The sequence below is a fragment of the Adiantum capillus-veneris genome, chromosome 18 (genome assembly GCF_014529385.1).
Source record: "Adiantum capillus-veneris isolate H3 chromosome 18, ASM1452938v2, whole genome shotgun sequence".
Classification (NCBI taxonomy): domain Eukaryota; kingdom Viridiplantae; phylum Streptophyta; class Polypodiopsida; order Polypodiales; family Pteridaceae; genus Adiantum; species Adiantum capillus-veneris.
In genome coordinates, this window is record NC_140948.1 from 28,470,251 (window position 1) to 28,487,075 (window position 16,825).

Sequence of the window (16,825 nt, forward strand, 5' to 3'; positions counted from 1 at the left end):
TGCTCCCCAGAGCACTAAAGGGCACGGATAGAAAGAGATGGGATCGGCGGTGCAGGTTGAAAGGGGGCGTCTCGAGGAGGATTGAGGGTGGTAAAAAATGGGCGCCAATTGCGGGCACGGAGACTCGAATCCTCACCACCACCATGAGAGCCCAATGCACTAACTGCTACGCCCCCGACGGGGAAGTTGACATATGGGCAAACCATATAATGATAAATAAACTTGGATAGCCCCCCTGCTTGTCCAAGTTTAACTTTTCATGTTCTAGTTTACCCCGGCATCCTACGGCTGCGCGTGTCTCGATCTTCGTGTCTTAACTTCACTGTCGTGGATCCCACTGCTTGGGCTTCATTAAATGGCACGTGCCCTTTAGTGCTGAGGCCTTGCTCCCAACATATAGCTGAGGGCTGGTCGCACTGCTGACAGGTGGCTACTCCTGCTACTAAGGCCCGTGTCACATTGGGGCAGGCAAATGCGGTCCAAGCTGAGATGCCGCGCCGTTATTCGTTGGTGAAAAAAAGCGAAGTTGGCCGCGAGGTATTGTCAGAGGGGCGGCCTCGCTTGCCCGGCCATCTTCTCAAAGTGGTGGACAACTGAAAAAGTGAGGGCGGGAGAGCGCGAGAGAGGCCTTGAGCCCTGTCCTGCAGCGTGAAATGCGCTCGTCAAACCACTTGGCCAATGCCTGTTCGCTAAAGTCTATAGCCAACATTTTAGTATTGACCCAGTGTGACATGAAAAGGCTCCACTGCCTGCAAAATCCCCATGGGCGCCCATCCCAGTGTGACACGCGCCTAATGTTGGACCAAGTCGCGAGCTGTGAAGTGACATTGCAACTGATTTGGATGCGAAGAGTCAAGGTTTGCAAGTTGATTTGGACTTTTATCAGGGAGGCGAACTTCTTCTTCTCCTGCTCTCTCTCTCTCTCTCTCTCTCTCTCTCTCTCTCTCTCACACACACACACACACACACACACACACACAGCGACTTTCACTGTTTGTTGGGTATGGATCGCCCACTGGTGATAGTGATTCCAATTTTCCATGGCTTAACCGCGTTGGATGCCATTGGGCCCTACGAGGTGCTGCATCGCTTGCCCAATGCTACCCTGCACTTCGTGAGCCATCAGCCGGGCCTCTACTCTACAGACAAGCCAATCCTCTCCTTGCAGGCCACTGCCTCCTTCCTCGATTTTCCCCACCCCGACGTCATTGTTGTGCCTGGTGGCTTCGGTACTAGATCCCTCATCCATGATCGACCCATTCTCGACTGGCTGAGACAGGTTGGTGCCTTTCATTCTTCTTTCTGGCTTGACTACCTTAATTGTCATTTAGGTACAAGATTGTTACATACTGAAGTTTAGAGTTAGAGCTTGGTTCTTGCAATTTGTCCCTTGTATTATTGATTTACTTACACAGAAGCTTTCGTATGGTCTATGAATGCCTGTGTTGTACTAATACAACACACTCTATGACCATACTATACGACCGTGCGATAAAACACACCGTATGATATCATATGCTTCTTGAGAGTTGGAAAAAAAAACATCATACGAATTTAAACTGTACGATATGAATTTTAGCACTTTGTATTTTCCTGTTCAAAACGGTACCGTACTTTAACCTACGAGAGTACGATGACAACCTTGTTTGCCAATACGGACAAAAGTTGCCATGTTCTCGAAGCATTTCTATTGAAAGGACTCTTTGGCATTCACTTGTGGGCCAATGCAAAGTCATTATCATGCTTGTTAAGTTGGCATGCAAGGTTCCAGTATGATCACAATTTTTTTGGTTGTATTGTGCAATCACTTATCTCACTTGCTATTTGACATCCATAATTCTTTGGGTCTTAGATGCAAGGGTTTTGATACATTTTTCTTGGCTGCAAGTATGTCTTTCCTTTGTAAGTATTAGCAACTAAGCCCAAACGTTTGTTGTGGACATTGCCTTTGTACACGTTTGTGGAGCCATCGTAGCTAGTACGGTAGTCCCGACCATCTGAGACTTGGTTTGGAAGATAGTCATCTTTGAGACTTGACTATAGTTGTGTCATTGCTTAGTCTTTTGTGAAGGTCGTGCATGAGTTATTGACTGCAAGGTGGATTAAGTTGTTGGAATCCTCACTATCTATCCTTGCCATAGGCCATATATAGAGAGGACTAGGTGCTTTGTTACCTTGTTGGCAATCATTTGTTAGTTTGAAGGTATGCACAGACAGTTTGCTACTCTCCAGTTTATGTCTATTGCTCGAAGAGCATTTCTATGCATTTTAGTCTATGTGTATTGCACTTTGATAGCATTTTGGCTGAGATTTTGTCTCAAATTCAAATAAGACTCTATCGAATTTTTCAAAATTTTGTGCTAGAAATCTTACTCTTATGGCGTATTCCAAGGACAGGGATCTCTACCATGCTTGTTAACTTGGCATGCAAGGTTCCAGTATGATCACAATTTTTTTGGCTGTATTGTGCAATCACTTATCTCACTTGTTATTCGACATCCATAATTCTTTGGGTCTTAGATGCAAGGGTTTTGATACATCCTCTTGGCTGCAAGTATGTCTTTCCTTTGTAAGTATTAACAACTAAGCCCAAACGCTTGTTGTGGACATTGTCTTTGTACACATTTGTGGAGCCATTTTAGCTAGTACGGTAGTCCCGACCATTTGAGACTTGGTCTAGAAGATAGTCATCTTTGAGACTTGACTATAGTTGTGTCATTGCTTAGCTTTTTGTGAAGGTCGTGCGTAAGTTATTGAGTGCAAGGTGGATTAAGTTGTTGGAGATCCCCACTATCGTATCCTCGCCATATGCCATGTATAGAGAGGACTAGGTGCTTTGTTGCCTTGTTGGCAATCATGCACAGACAGTTTGCTACTCTCCAGTTTATGTCTATTGCTTAAAGAGCATTTCTATGCATTTTAGTCTATGTGTATTGCAATTTGATAGTCATTTTGGTTGAGATTTTGTCCCAAATTCAAACAAGACTCTATCGAATTTTTTCAAAATTTTGTGATAGAAATCTTACTCTTACGGCATATTCTAAGGACAGGGATGTTTTATGACATCGAGAAGTTTGATGGGACAAACTCCGCGCTTTTGAAAGAGCAGATTCAAGATGTCTTAGTGCAAAAGAAGCAGAAACTTTCCATTTTATATGCTACGAGAACTAAGGAGATGAACATGACTTAGTTTCAATAGGAATCTATGATTAGATAGCATCTTGCCAAGTTAATTTATTTCACTATTTTGGAGTGTGATACGGCGCATCAAGTATGGCTGAAGTTATGCAACACATATGAGAAAAACTTTGCTAACAACAAGGTATTCTTGATGTAAAAGCTCTATAATCTTTGTATGAAAGAGGCAGCTAGCGTTGCTAGCCATATCAATGAGTTCGACTGTTTGTTTTCCCAAATTCATGCTCAGCAGATGAAGATAGATGACGAGATAAAAGCTGTTCACTTGCTTTGCTCATTGCCGTTGTCGTGGGATACATTTTGTTCTGCTGCTAGTAATTCTACACCAAATGGTATGCTAGTGTACAATGATATCACTAGTTCTCTTGACTTAGAAGAAGTGCGCAGTAAGACTATGGGTAGTTCGCATCATGGCGAAGCTCACTATATGCAGAAAGGAAGCAAACAAAGGAAAGGTCGTTCTTGGCAGCGTGAATCTGACAAAGATGACAAGAAAGATACATCTTGTTGTAGATCAAAGTCTCACAGTAAAGAGGGCATTTAATGTCATTTTTGTGAGAAGTATGACCATATGAAGAAAGACTGTCATACATAGAAACGCGAGAAAGGCAAAAGCAAAAGCAATGTCAATGATGCAAAAGATGAAAAGAATAAAAGTTTAGTGAAGATTCAAGAGATCGATTCGGTCATTGTTTATGATGCACAGGACATCGATTTGTTGATAGAGTCTACAGATGTGTTCTATGATGCATAAGAGACTATATTTATAGAGTTTGTTGCTAGCAGAATTGCTAATCAGTGGTGAAGTATCACATACGTGGATTCTGGATTGAGGTGCACTTCTTCATGTGACCCCACACAGGGAGTGATTTACTCATTATGAAGAAACTGTTGGTTCTGTTACATTGGGTGACAATTATGCTTGTGACATAGTTGGCATTGGTAACATCACTATGGTTTTGTTGAATGGCGTCAGATTTGTCATTCACAATGTTTGTCACGTGCCGTGCTTGACTCGCAATTTGATTTCGGCTTGCAGACTTGATGAATTGTGTTGTAAAGTCACTTTCTATCAGCAATCGTGGCATATATCTAAAGGCTACTTGTTGCTTGCTAGTGGGTTAATGTTGGCTCTTTATATCGTCTTTATGTGTGTAACAAAAACAATATTCTTTTGGTAAACGAGCTGCCAAAAATTGCTTTGTGGCATAGCTGATTGGGACATAAGTCCAAGAAAGGAATGGAAACTCTTTCTCGCTTAGATTATTTGCCTGCTTTATGCTTTTCTAAATTTCCTTTTTGTCAGCATTGTCAGTACGGGAAGCAAACACGTGCTTCTCTTAATGTTTCGTTTGATAAAGAGAGACGGCCTTTAGAGCTTGTACAAGTCTCTTTGTTGCGCATCTTATTTTGTGACGTTCATAGATGACACATCTTATTTTGTAATGTCCATAGATGACGCAACACACAAGTTTGGGCTTACGCTTTAAAGTCGAAGGATGAGATGTTCTTTTGCTTTAAGAGATTCTTGTCAAGTGTTGAAACTCAGTTCGATAAAAAGCTAAAGGCTTTACGTTCAGACAATGGTGGAGAATACAATTTGCTGACTTCTGTGTAGGAAGGGGAATTAAGTGTGAGTTCACTGCTCCTTATATCCCAACTCAAAATAGTGTTGTTGAGAGAATGAATAGGACAATTCAAGAGAGAATCATGTCTATGCTATCAGAGGCAAGCCTAACACAAGGTTTTGGGCAGAAGCGCTTTACACAACGGTCTATTTGATCAATAGATCACCACATGCATCATTGCAATTTGGTGTGCCTGAGGAGTTATGGTCAGGACATAAGTTGTTATATGACAAACACATGACATTTGGTTGTGAAGCTTATGCACATGTACCTAAGGAGCTTCGTGCTAAGCTAGATTCAAAATCTCGGAAATGCATTTTTATTGGCTATGGATTGGATGGTCAGTTTGGCTATTGTTTGTGGGATCTAGAGAGTCGATCCGTTATCCGTATCAATGACGTTGTCTTCAATGAGACTAAGATGTACAAATAGCGAGTAAAAGAGGTTGAATTCTGGAAGGTCACATTCTCCGATGTATCACCTCCTATGCAGACAGATCAAGAGTCTCATGTTCCGCAAGTAAACGCTCTAGATGATAGAGTTGCTGAGCAAACTAGTACTAGTTAGCTGAGGAGATCTAAGAGAGCCTCGAATCCGCCAGAGCGGCTCGTTCTTGGCGTGGATTATGTGTTGTTGACAAATATTGGTGAGCCTTCTTGTTACAAAGAGGCCAGCCAAGGATAAGACTCAGGGGAACTTGTGATGGAAAGTGAGTTGTCTAGCATCGGAAAGAACAAAACTTGGATTTGGTTCCATTGCCAAAAGGTAAGAAAGTATTGCCTTGTAAATGGGTTTACAAATGGAAGTTTGCATCCAATGTTGGGAAATACAAAGCCTAGGTTAGTAGCTAAGGGATTCAAGCAAGAGTATGGCATAGGTTTTGACGAAATATTTTCTATAGTGGTGAAGATGAGACACTGAGATATTTGCTATAGAGGACGTGAAGCTAGTTCAAATGGATGTAATAATAGTTTTATTAACCGGCGAGGAAATTTTATATGCAATAGCTTGAAGGGTTTGTGCAAAAAAAGCAAGGAATATTCGGTGTACAAACTAAAGAAGAGTCTTTATGGTCTAGAACAAGCACCTAGGCAGCGGTATCATAAGTTTGTTACTTTTATGAAGTCCCAAGGATTTCCACGTACTACTGAGGATCCATGTCTTTATGTGAAAAGATTGCGGAATGGACAACTTATTGTGCTTATTCTTTATGTGGATGACATAGTCATTGTTGGTCATTCTAAAAAGGACATTGATGACCTAAAGCAGAAGCTACATAGTCATTTTGACATGAAAGATTTGGGTGATGCCAATCATATTTTGGGTATGCGCGTTACTCGAGATCGTAAAAACAGTGTTATGCTTGTCTAAGAAAGAGTATGTGCAAAAAATGCTTGAGCGTTTCAATGTGTAGAAGGGGAAGTCATTGAATATTCAGTTGCATGCCTATTTGACACTCGGCAAGAATGATTGTCCCAAATCTGTTGAGGGAAAAGCTGCGATGGCTAAGGCTCCTTATGCTTTAGCTTGTGGTAGTCTCATGTATGCCATGGTGGCTAGTAGGTATATGTCCAATCTTGGAAAGAATTCTGCATTGGGATATTGTCAAATTGATTCTCAGATATTTGAGTGGCACAATTGATAGACAATTATGCAATGGTCGTGAAGACTTATCCATTAGGGGATATGTTGACGGTGATTATGCATATTGTATTGACAACAGTAAATCAATGACTGGTTGGATCTACACTTTTGTTGGTTCCGCTATTTCTTGGAGATCCGTTCTTCAAGACAGTACGCCAATTTTCACTAAAGAGGCAGAGTATGTCGCTTTGAGAGAAGCATGCGAAGAACCTACATGGCTTACTCGTCTAGTGGGAGATCTTGAACTGGAGCAGAAGATACCAATTCTTCACTATGAGAGTCAGAGTGTTATTGCGTTGGCTCTTGCGTTGGCTCCTGTGTTTCACAAAACACATTGATGTGCGTTATCACTTCGATCGTGATTGCCTGGCAAACAAGAAACTTGACTTGGCGAAGATACATCAGAAAACGTAGGGGATGCACTCACTAAGAATCTCTCCAACAATCAGTTTCAGCACTATCGTTAATCGACGGGCATCGGGTGAAGATGTGGTATTCTTCACTGACTATACAGGTTGTATAGTTTTACAACCACTCACTAAGAATCTCTTTAGGAATCAGTTTCAACACTATTGTCAGTTGATGGGCATCGGATAAAGATGCGGTATTCTTCATTAACTGCACAGATTGTATAGTTTTATGACCTCCCACATTGGCCATCAAGTGGGAGAATGTTGGGTTGCTGACCATGTAGGCAGAGCGCCTGCCTGCCCATCACTAACTTATGTCTGTTGATAAGTCAACCTCGTTCAAAGTGGATATCCCCCCGCTGAGCTCGCTACTACTGTTCGCCCTCTGCTACGCCATCGCTTACCCCCCGCCAGCCCCTGCGCGTGGCAGCCCAGCCCGCCGTCCCCCTGCTGCGCGTACCCGCCTGCTGTCCGCTGCCTCCCTTTCGCGCCCCAATCCCCCCCCCCCCCTCCCCGCCCGCTTCCTCTTGAGAACCCGCACATTGCCCGCCTGTCCTGCCGCCTTTTTTTCCCCGAAGCCTCCTACAATTGGCTCTTGCAGCACTGTCTCTTTGGGCAGTGCTCGGCGCGCTCGGTTGCAGAATCTCTCCACCGCCACAGCAGTAGACATAGATGGAGGCTCCAGCTCCGCCACAGAGGGACTCGTCCGAAGCCCCCTCGCCCGACCCCGCTGAGCCCACCATTTGACTTGCTCTTTCGCCGACAGAGCAAGCGAGCCTAGCCGCAGAGGTAGAGCGATTGCAAGCGACTTCCATCATCTGCAAGATTTTCGACACCCGACCTAGCAGAGGAGAGCTGCGTGACCTTCTCCAGGCCCGCCTTCTCGCAGAGGTGGGCAAGATCTTGGATGTACAGATACTCGGACGAGGTTACTATCATATCGAGTTTGAGACCTCCGAGATGACGTCCAAGGTCATCGCCATGAGTCCACTGACCATCCGAGCAGCACGAGCCCACTTTCGACAGTGGAGACATGGTTTCGACCCTGCTTCAGATGTTCTAGTAGAGGAGGCAGACATCCCCATCTGTCTGCTTTCCGGGTTTGCGGAGGGAGTACTTACCACTTTTGTCCAGGATCGGCTCAGCCATTGGGACTGTCCTGGAGACACCTCGCACCACAGCCTCAGTAGCTGCCAAGGCGGCTGGCATTCCCTCAGTTCGCGTTTTGGTTAGAGACACTCACACGCTCCCGAAGATTATTCTTCTGCCTCGGGTGAGTGGGGGTTGGTTTAGACAAAGTGTGGAGTATTCGGGCCTCCCGAACCAGTGCTTCATTTGTCGACAGATGGGCCACCTAGCGAAGGCCTGTCCACGGAGGAGGCCTCGACCTACGCCACAGCCTCAGCCCCAGCCTACAAGGGCTAGCCAGCAGACACAGGCAGAGACACAACGCACATATGCAGAGCCACCTCTGAGCCTGGGACTCCAGCGGAGGACGGATGGCAGCAGGCCCGTGGTAGACGACGACAGGGGCCACAGCGACAGCCTGACACTTAGAGTGGTCCTCAGGCGCCTACTCAGCAGCAGTGGGTTCCCATGGGGAACCGGTTTGGTCCTCTTGAGCAGGATGAGGTCCCTGCTCCAGCCCCCACCCCAGCTTCACCCTCGACAGCCCCTCCCCACCCAGAGTTTCCCCCCTCTTCCTCATCCTCCCCCCCGCCTCTTGCTCCCGCCGCCTCTTCCCCCCGCCCCTCTACCTCTGCCGCTCCCTCCCGCCCCTCTTCTCCACCGCTCCCCCCAGCTCCTTCTCCCCCCCCTCCTACTTTAGTTCCACAGTCGACCCAGGGGGCAGGCCCTTCTCCGGCTGCTAGGAGATCTCTTGGCAGCGCCTTTGCAACGAGTCGCTTAGCGAGAGAGGGACAGCCTTTCTTGCGGCCCCCTCTGCAGGTACAGACGTCTCCCCTTGTAGCTATCCCTCGTGGTCTGAGGAGCATTGACATCCGGTGCCGATGGGACTTCTTCGACTACGACTTCACTCGTTTTCTCGGCGACCCCTCAGCAGACCATGAGAGCCTGCTTCAGGGTCCATGTTCTGTTCCTTGCAGCTAGGGGGACAGAGGCCTTGGACTCAGCAGTTGGCTTCTCCTTCCCCCTTTGCGGCAGGGACCAGACAGAGTGGACTCTCAACTCAGTGTTGGGATGGTTGCACACACAGGTCCTAGAGTTCTCTCACCACATGGGAGAACTAAGAGTTACAGACATGCTTCAGACTTTGTGGCCATTGGCCAAGTTTGCGGTGACACCTCTAGACTCAGCAGGATGTAGACACATTGTGGTTTACTTCTTTGCCGATACATAGTGCTTGCCATGCTATGTATACATTCATGAGGACTCCTGGACAGAGGAGGTTGCTTTACGTACGGCTCGTTCGGCTTGGGCTTGGGCCAGACACTCGTTGCAATCACGCCTATCTAGAGGACGCTCGGATGCGGATTACTCCCCATCCAAGCCAGCCTCGAACTAGCCTGTCTAGCTGCTGCGGCAACATCTGTTCTCTCTCGCTCCCCATGAGGATCGTCTCATGGAACGTGCAGGGCCTAGGTGGGCCCCAGTTTCAGCGTCAGCGAAGCCGACTGCGTCAGGAGCTTCAACGCTGCCTTGTGGGAGGAGAGATTGATCTCCTTATGCTTCAGGAGCACCATTTGTGTGAGAGCCGCATTAGACGTTGTGGTCAGCTCTTGCGTGGACGTTATGATACTTTTTGGTCATCTGCTTTTGGACCTGGAGGCATCCAGGGTGGGGTATGTATGACTATTGCGGACTCTTTGCAACAGGCCATTGTGGGCAGAGGGATTATTGTGCCAGGCAGGGCTCAGTGGATTACTATGCAGGTTTAGGGTTGCCTAGTGGGCTCCCTGAACATCTATGCGCCCAATGTGGCGAGTGCTCGTGTAGAGTTTTGGTCACAGATAGTTGAGTCTCTGCCGCAGGCAGAACACTGGTGCATAGGAGGGGACTTCAACATGTTGGAGGACCCTTCTGACAGGATTGGTGGTAGCCATGCTACTGTGCATGGAGTTGAGCTGGCAGCTTGGGAGAGGTTTTGTATGACAGAGGGTTTCGGATGTTTGGCAGCACTCTGGTTTTGTGAGGCCCCCAAACAGCCTTGCCTTCTCTCGGTCGGACCGCAGAGTGGGAGGAGTGAATATATCGCGGATAGATCGCTTCTACACTAGTGACCATTTCAATGACTTGGGAGGGACAGTGGGCATTCTGGCAGGGACCTCCTTCTCGGACCATGCACCAGTGATCCTCACAGTGGCAGCAGGCAGAGGAGTGGGAGCACGATGCTTCGCATCCCAGAGAGGGTCTTGTTGGACTCAACATTCAGAGAGTGGGTAGAGGCTCTCTGGACAGAGAGCTTGGATAGGCAAGATTCTCCTGCTGACAGAGTGGCCTCAGGCCTAGCTCAGATTAGCCGTTTTTTTCTCCAGGAGTCTCTGGCTCGCTGGGCTGCAGCGAGAGAGGAGTAGCAACGTCTTAGACGGGGCATTGCTTCGTTACAGAGGATGCAGGAGCAGCATCCAGACAGTCCTTGGTTGGAGGAGCAGTTACAGCAGGCTCGACAGGAGCTTGTTAGCATAGAGGAGAGCGACATGAGTTTGCTTTCCACCGACAGGCATCTCAGTGGACCCAGGTGGGCGACAGAGTGACTGGTGCTTTCTTTGAGGCAGTGGGACCTCGGCACTCGCATGCCAAGGTCAGTCAGTTGAGGAGGCCAGACGGGTCAGTTGCTTCTGAGCCCGAGGATATGCGTGTAGTTGCTACTGACTTCTACCGTGAGTTACTGTCTGCAGAGTCCCAGTCAGAGCGTCAAGATGCATGCAGGGAGCAGGTTTGGGCACAAATGCCTTGTCTTGTGACTGAGGAGATGCGTCAGAGGCTTGAGCTGCCACTTCAGCTTGAGGAGCTGCACACGGCTCTTAGGGCCCTCCCTCCTGGTAGCTGTCCAGGTGAGGATGGGTTGACTCCCAGTTTTTTCTTGGAGTACTGGGACCTGCTTGACCCAGATCTCTGTAGTGCTTTTCAGTACATTTTGCACACAGGAGTGATGCTTGACAGCATGAGTGAGGGCCTGATCTACCTCATTCCTAAGGAGGGTGGCGCCTTGGAAGAGATTCGACAGTGGCGCCCCATCACCATCCTGAACTCAGCCTACAAAATTCTTGCCAAGGCTCTGAGTTTGAGGATTCAGCCACTTCTAGAGAGCCTTTTACATGGGACTCAGACAAGTTTTGTCAAGGAACGCAGTATCCTTGACAACATCTTTACTTTTTGGGAGGCTTCTGCCGGGCACGGCTCCGTGGTGAGGACCTAGTGATTCTTCTTCTCGATTTTGAGAAGGCATACGACAGAGTTGACTGGGACTTTCTAGAGGGCACTCTACGCAGGATGGGCTTCTCAGATGCTTGGATCAGAGGGGTGTCAACTTTGTACAGACAGGCTCACAATCAGGTACTTTTGTCAAGAGGTAGAGGTGGTCGCTTCATGCTCACACGTTTGGTCAGACAGGGCTGTCCTCTTGCCCCCTTCCTCTTTCTGTTCTATGCGGAGGCGATGGGCAGGTTTTTGGTGTCACAGCAGGTTGGTCTACGGGGCTTAGCACTCCCTATTCAGGGAGATGAGCTACTAGACGCTGAGTTTGCCGACAACTCAGCCTTGTACTTAGATGGCCAGGAGGCCAACCTTCACAGGTGTGAGCAGGCTCTAGAGACCTTCTGTTGTGCATCGGGCGCATTGATCAACTGGAGAAAGACAGTGGCTTTCTCGGTTGGTAGTGCTCCTATGCCCGATTGGATGCCAGGAGAGGGTTTTAGGTGGATTCCCCCAGGGACTGCAATTCGGTACTTGGGCTGTCAGGTTGGTTTGGACTTGTCTCCCGAGCAGCAGATTGCTCTCCTTCTCCTGTCTATCAGGAGAAAGTTGTTACATTGGAGCTCAGCACGACTTTCTTTGGCTGGCAGAGTAGTAGTTGCCAACCAGGTGTTGTCGGCGACTATGTGGTACATCACTTCTTACTGGATCTTCTCGAGTTCTTGTATCAGCCAGGTAGAGAGGCTGATCAGGAACTTCCTTTGGTCAGGACGTGACACTCAGATAGCCCGAGCCAGAGTGGCTTGGCAGGTCAACACTCTTCCTTGCTCACAGGGAGGGCTTGGGATCATTGACCCAGCACAGCAGAGCAGAGCCCTTCTTGGGAAGTTCATCGTCAGAGGACTTCTTCCAGGTGAGGAGCCTTGGAAGGAGTTCTTGCTACAGCGGCTTCGTGCTAGGGTGCCTCAGGCAGGAAGCCCTTGGCACCCTTCGACCAAATGGATCTTTACAGAGATGCGCAGAGTTGGTTTGAGCAAGAGACTGGAGGACCGCTTCGCTGTGAGTTTGCTTCAATCTTGGGAGCTCTTGTGACGAGGCCTGGAGCAGAGACAGTTTACTTGCACGGAGGAGCGCCTACGGCAGCCCCTTGTCTGGAACCCCATGGTTAGCACTCAGAGAGGCCACTTGGTTGGTAGTCGGCCTCATGTTTCCTGGGGTCCCATGGCAGCGGGTCCAACGCGCTCTTTAGGTGATTGGTTGGAGTTCATAGGTTTGTCAGAGGAGGTGCAGGGTCTCCAGCTATACAGGGCATGAGAGGGGTGCAGAGCATGTGCCAGGACATCTCAGAGTCAGTTCCAGCTGAGTGACTCATGCCTCTCGAGCCAGTAGCACCCAGGTGGATGGGAGCCTTCACATGATTGGAGGTTCTCATCTCAGTAAGGGCTTGCTCAGAGACTGTTCCATCCCTTTTCTTCGAGCTTCAGGGTGGGGGACGCCTTCAGCGAGTTGCAGTAGAGGCCCCGCAGGTGGCAGAGTGTTGTTTTCAGAGGATCCGAGTAGTGGGCATCTGTGGGAGGACTTGTGTCATAGATCCTGACCCAGCAGCACTTGAGACTGGACACTGGAGGCTGTGGGCTTGGGAGTGTTGTCCACTGGCACGAGTACAGTGGGATCCTGGTGAGTGGCTATGGAGGGATCCCTTCTCTTCTGCAGACCACCCAAGAGTCCCGTTCTTTCAGTACACTGTTCGACTGTGACGTCATATACTTGCAGCACAGAGGGAGGCCCGCCCCGCTGCAACACCTCATTGGTAAGAGGAGGGTCTCACAGCTAAGTTCTTGGCAGCATTTTGCGCGAGGTTGTGGGACTCCAGACAGTCGAGGCGAGTCACCTTGCTTCAGTGGCTTGTCGAACACAGAGCTACAGCAGTTGGGAGCTGGCTAGTGCATAGTGGTCTCTCGGCCGCATGTGCAGCTTGTGACCATCTTGTGGAGAGGTCAGCGTCACTATCTTTGGGACTGCCCCTCAGCCCAGCAGGTGTGGCTACGATTTCTTCTGCTGATGCTTGCTCTCTCCACGGCTCGACAGTACACTTGGGGAGCAGTGGCTTGGTCCACCCTCACAGGCCCGACACTTCAGTTTGAGCTATCTTCCACCAGCAGGATGATAGTGATGCAGGAGGGGCGACCTACACTTCAGCCTGCTACAGAGCTTACTCCATAGGAGTGGTGCAGTGAGAGAGAGGAGTGTTGGGAGCTCATCAGTGGCCTGACACTGTGGTTCATCTGGCGGGCCCGTTGCTTCCGCATCTTTGAGGCTCGCCCTGTGCCACCAGCAGAGACTGTTCGCGATTTTTGGCTAGAGCTGATCCACACTCTCAGAGGACAACTCGAGGGACTACAGGGCAGCTCCGACCACATGCGGGAGCGCAGAGAGGCTTTCCTTGGACTCTGGCGTCCTGGGCCTTTCTACACCATGGTCTAGGGTGTACTCCGATGGCACTACCGACCACCTGTGTGGCTCTTCCCTCCCCCCATTTCTTGATTTAGCCCCATTGTACATATGCTGGTTTTTTCATTGGGAGAGTCTCCCACCATGGTTGTTGTAGCCCTCTCTTGAAGAGGTGGTTGTAGCCCTATGGGCAGTTTCAGTAACTAATAGAAGGATCTTTTTCTCGGAAAAAAAAAACTTATGTCTGTTGACCTTTAATTGTATAGATATACAATCATGAGCCCCACACAAGCTAATGCGCTATTGTGTCCCACTGTGAAGAAGAGGGTTGACTCTCCCTCCCCATCTCTCTCTCTCTCTCTCTCTCTCTCTCTCTCTCTCTGTGTGTGTGTGTGTGTGTGTGTGTGTGTGTGTGTGGCTTGCACGTATCGGACTGCACTGTTACACTTCCCTTAAGCTAACTCCTACTGCTAGGGTTAAGGACAATATAGGAAGTGTTCTGGAACCTTTGTGAGGCTGGACACAAGACGTGCATGTCCTGGAACTTTAGAGTAGCTGCATACCTTTCATTGCACATGAGAATTGCCGATGTTTGCTAGGTGTAGGATTGGGGAGTGTTCTCATTATAGGACTTTAGCACCTGGCCTAGGTAGTATTAGCATCCGAAGTACCTCTTATCAGTAAGTTAATTTACTGATAAGTGACTTTCAAAATAAACCTTTAAAAATGCCAGTCGTGGAGTTCCTTGCTCTGCTCAAGTAGCTATCTTTTGCATATATAGGTGAACTTGGAACCAATGCATCCATCATAGGAGTACCTAGCATGGGTAGCTAGCGCTCCTTAGACCTGGCATCTCCCTAGCGTCTGCATATCCGCTGGCGATTCCTATCCCCAACGCTCCATCTCCAACAGCCCACCAGCGTTTTCATCCACAACATCAGTGTTTTTCAGCATTACCTCAGATCAGCCTTGCGTTCCAGATTACAGCCATCAGTCCCTGTAGTGCTTCCAGAATTCAGCCCTCAACCTCAGCAGCGTTCTTAGTTTTCAGCCCATCTGTGTCAAAGTCGACGATGCGGAAGCGTAGAGACCAAGGGGAATGAGCACGAGAGAGAGAGAGAGAGAGAGAGAGAGAGAGAGAGAGAGAGAGAGAGAGAGAGAGAGAGAGAGAGAGAGAGAGAGAGAGAGAGAGAGAGAGAGAGAGAGTCAGAGTCAGAGAGTCTCTTGAACCAATCAACCTTGGCAATGAATAACTGAATGTTTATACAATAGAGGCAAGGGATTGCTTATATAGCAAGCCTAGTAAATTGCCCTACCCAAGACTGTGACAAATAAGTAAAATAAATACCTAAAAGCCAAACTAGATAATGGGATCACATTGGGCAGTTCACTTGAGATGCCTAAACTTTAACACCCTCTCTGCAGCTCATAGTGGACATCAATAGTGAGACCAAGTCGATGAAGAAGCTACCATGGACACCTCAGCACCGGCTGGGATACTGGACACACCTCGGTGTTGCTCTCCTCAACTTTGTACTTGAAAGTAATTCCATCTTGAGCATCGGTTGCCTTTGTAGAAACTTTGAACTGTAGACCATACTACGTCCAATAATCCCCATCTGTGAACTATGAACACATCACGTTCAAAATATAAAACTCCAAGATAATGAACTATTGGAACACATCCTGTCCATAATCTGACCAACAACAATGAATTGGCGCGCCCATCCATAGTGTTTTAGATGTCTGATTGGTTCCCTGCCAGATGCATGTGCATTGAACTCCGACCTACGGGCCCTAACACCAATAACTTGAACTCCAACACAAGGGTCCAAATTAATTATAAGGAGCAATGTTTGCCCCTCTCTGCCACTCACAAGCCTCTTTCTGGTTGAAGCTAGTGGTGACACCGATCTTCATTTGACTAGAAATCTGATGTCGAGGCCACTGTGGCCACTGCCACGAGTGCCATGCCGATTTCCTCTGTCAAATCTTTATTACCGTAATCTTTGTCCAGCTTGCCTTTGTCCTTGTCTATCTGTGAGTTCTTGCGAATCTTCATGTCCCGATATGACTTATTAGCGACTCCAACCCGTAGTCCATCGCGCATCGGGCGTGCTTCCGTCTTCATCACTATGTCTTTGAATGAAGATCGACATCAGATCCACGATAATCCAGATCTTGAATGCCAAGATTTGCTTGCCTCCTATTTGGCTATGGAAGGAGTTGGAGAAAGGATCCCTAAGCCTCTTCTGCATTTGCATTTGCATGTAGCATGCATCCACTTCCGTCGACGAGCAAACCGTGGAAATACCTCCGAGCACCTTTACCTTTCATCTTCACCCGCAATGTTCTAGGACTATTCGAGTGGTAGTACTTGCTCGCAAGGCAGAGTCAGCATCAAGTCTACGATAGTAGTAAGGCTACCTAGTAACTCGGTTGGTCGATGTTAACATCGCAACAGTATCTACATCCGCAGTATCCACAAGTTTGGAGGAGTTTTCATCGGTTTAGGCATCCACAAGCATCATAAGCATTCAACATCAGAAGTGCAGGATGAAGTTCAGCAGTTGTGCCTTACCTTTAACAGGGGGGGATGTCATGTGCGCACTTCACTTGCGCCACGTGGACAAGCTTTTGCTACAGTGTAGCGTCAGTCTTAGCTTAGGACCTAGCGTGGTGAGCCTCTAGCAGGACGTGCATGTCTAGGCCGGTCATAGTTGCATACCCTCACTTGCATAGTTAAGTCACTTAAGTATATAGGCATATGGACAGTCACTTAAGTCATTTATTAACAAGTGACTTTGACATGACATTTATTAAAAGTAGGTAGGGCAAATGGCTAAAAGACCTATAAATGACGCCCCTTGGCACCAATAGAAGGTAGAGGATCAGAGAAGCAGAGCCTCTCAAGGACCAGCAGTACGAGCATTTTTGCACCCTTGCATCAGCGTTTTTCAGCCAGCATCCAGTCCTACCCTCGCTATCGATTTCAATCCTTTGCCTCATCACCGATTCAGCCCTCAGCCATTAGCAACACCAACAATTTTCAATTTCAGCCATTGCCACTCTTGGCGATAGTAGATCAGCCCACAACCTCGTCGTCGTCGTCATCGTAGA

The 16,825-nt window shown here is 48.1% G+C and overlaps 1 protein-coding gene across 1 annotated transcript in view; it reads left to right on the top strand.

Moving 5' to 3' along the window:
• The first annotated feature begins 873 nt into the window (after positions 1 to 873).
• LOC147435403 (uncharacterized) overlaps positions 874 to 16,825 on the top strand; it is a 50,177-nt gene continuing 34,225 nt past the window's right edge. Inside the window, exon 1 of the mRNA XM_086488473.1 lies at positions 874 to 1,279. Within this exon, the coding sequence (XP_086344599.1) occupies positions 1,004 to 1,279 (276 nt within the window). The 5' untranslated portion in view covers positions 874 to 1,003. The remainder of the gene's footprint in view (positions 1,280 to 16,825) is intronic.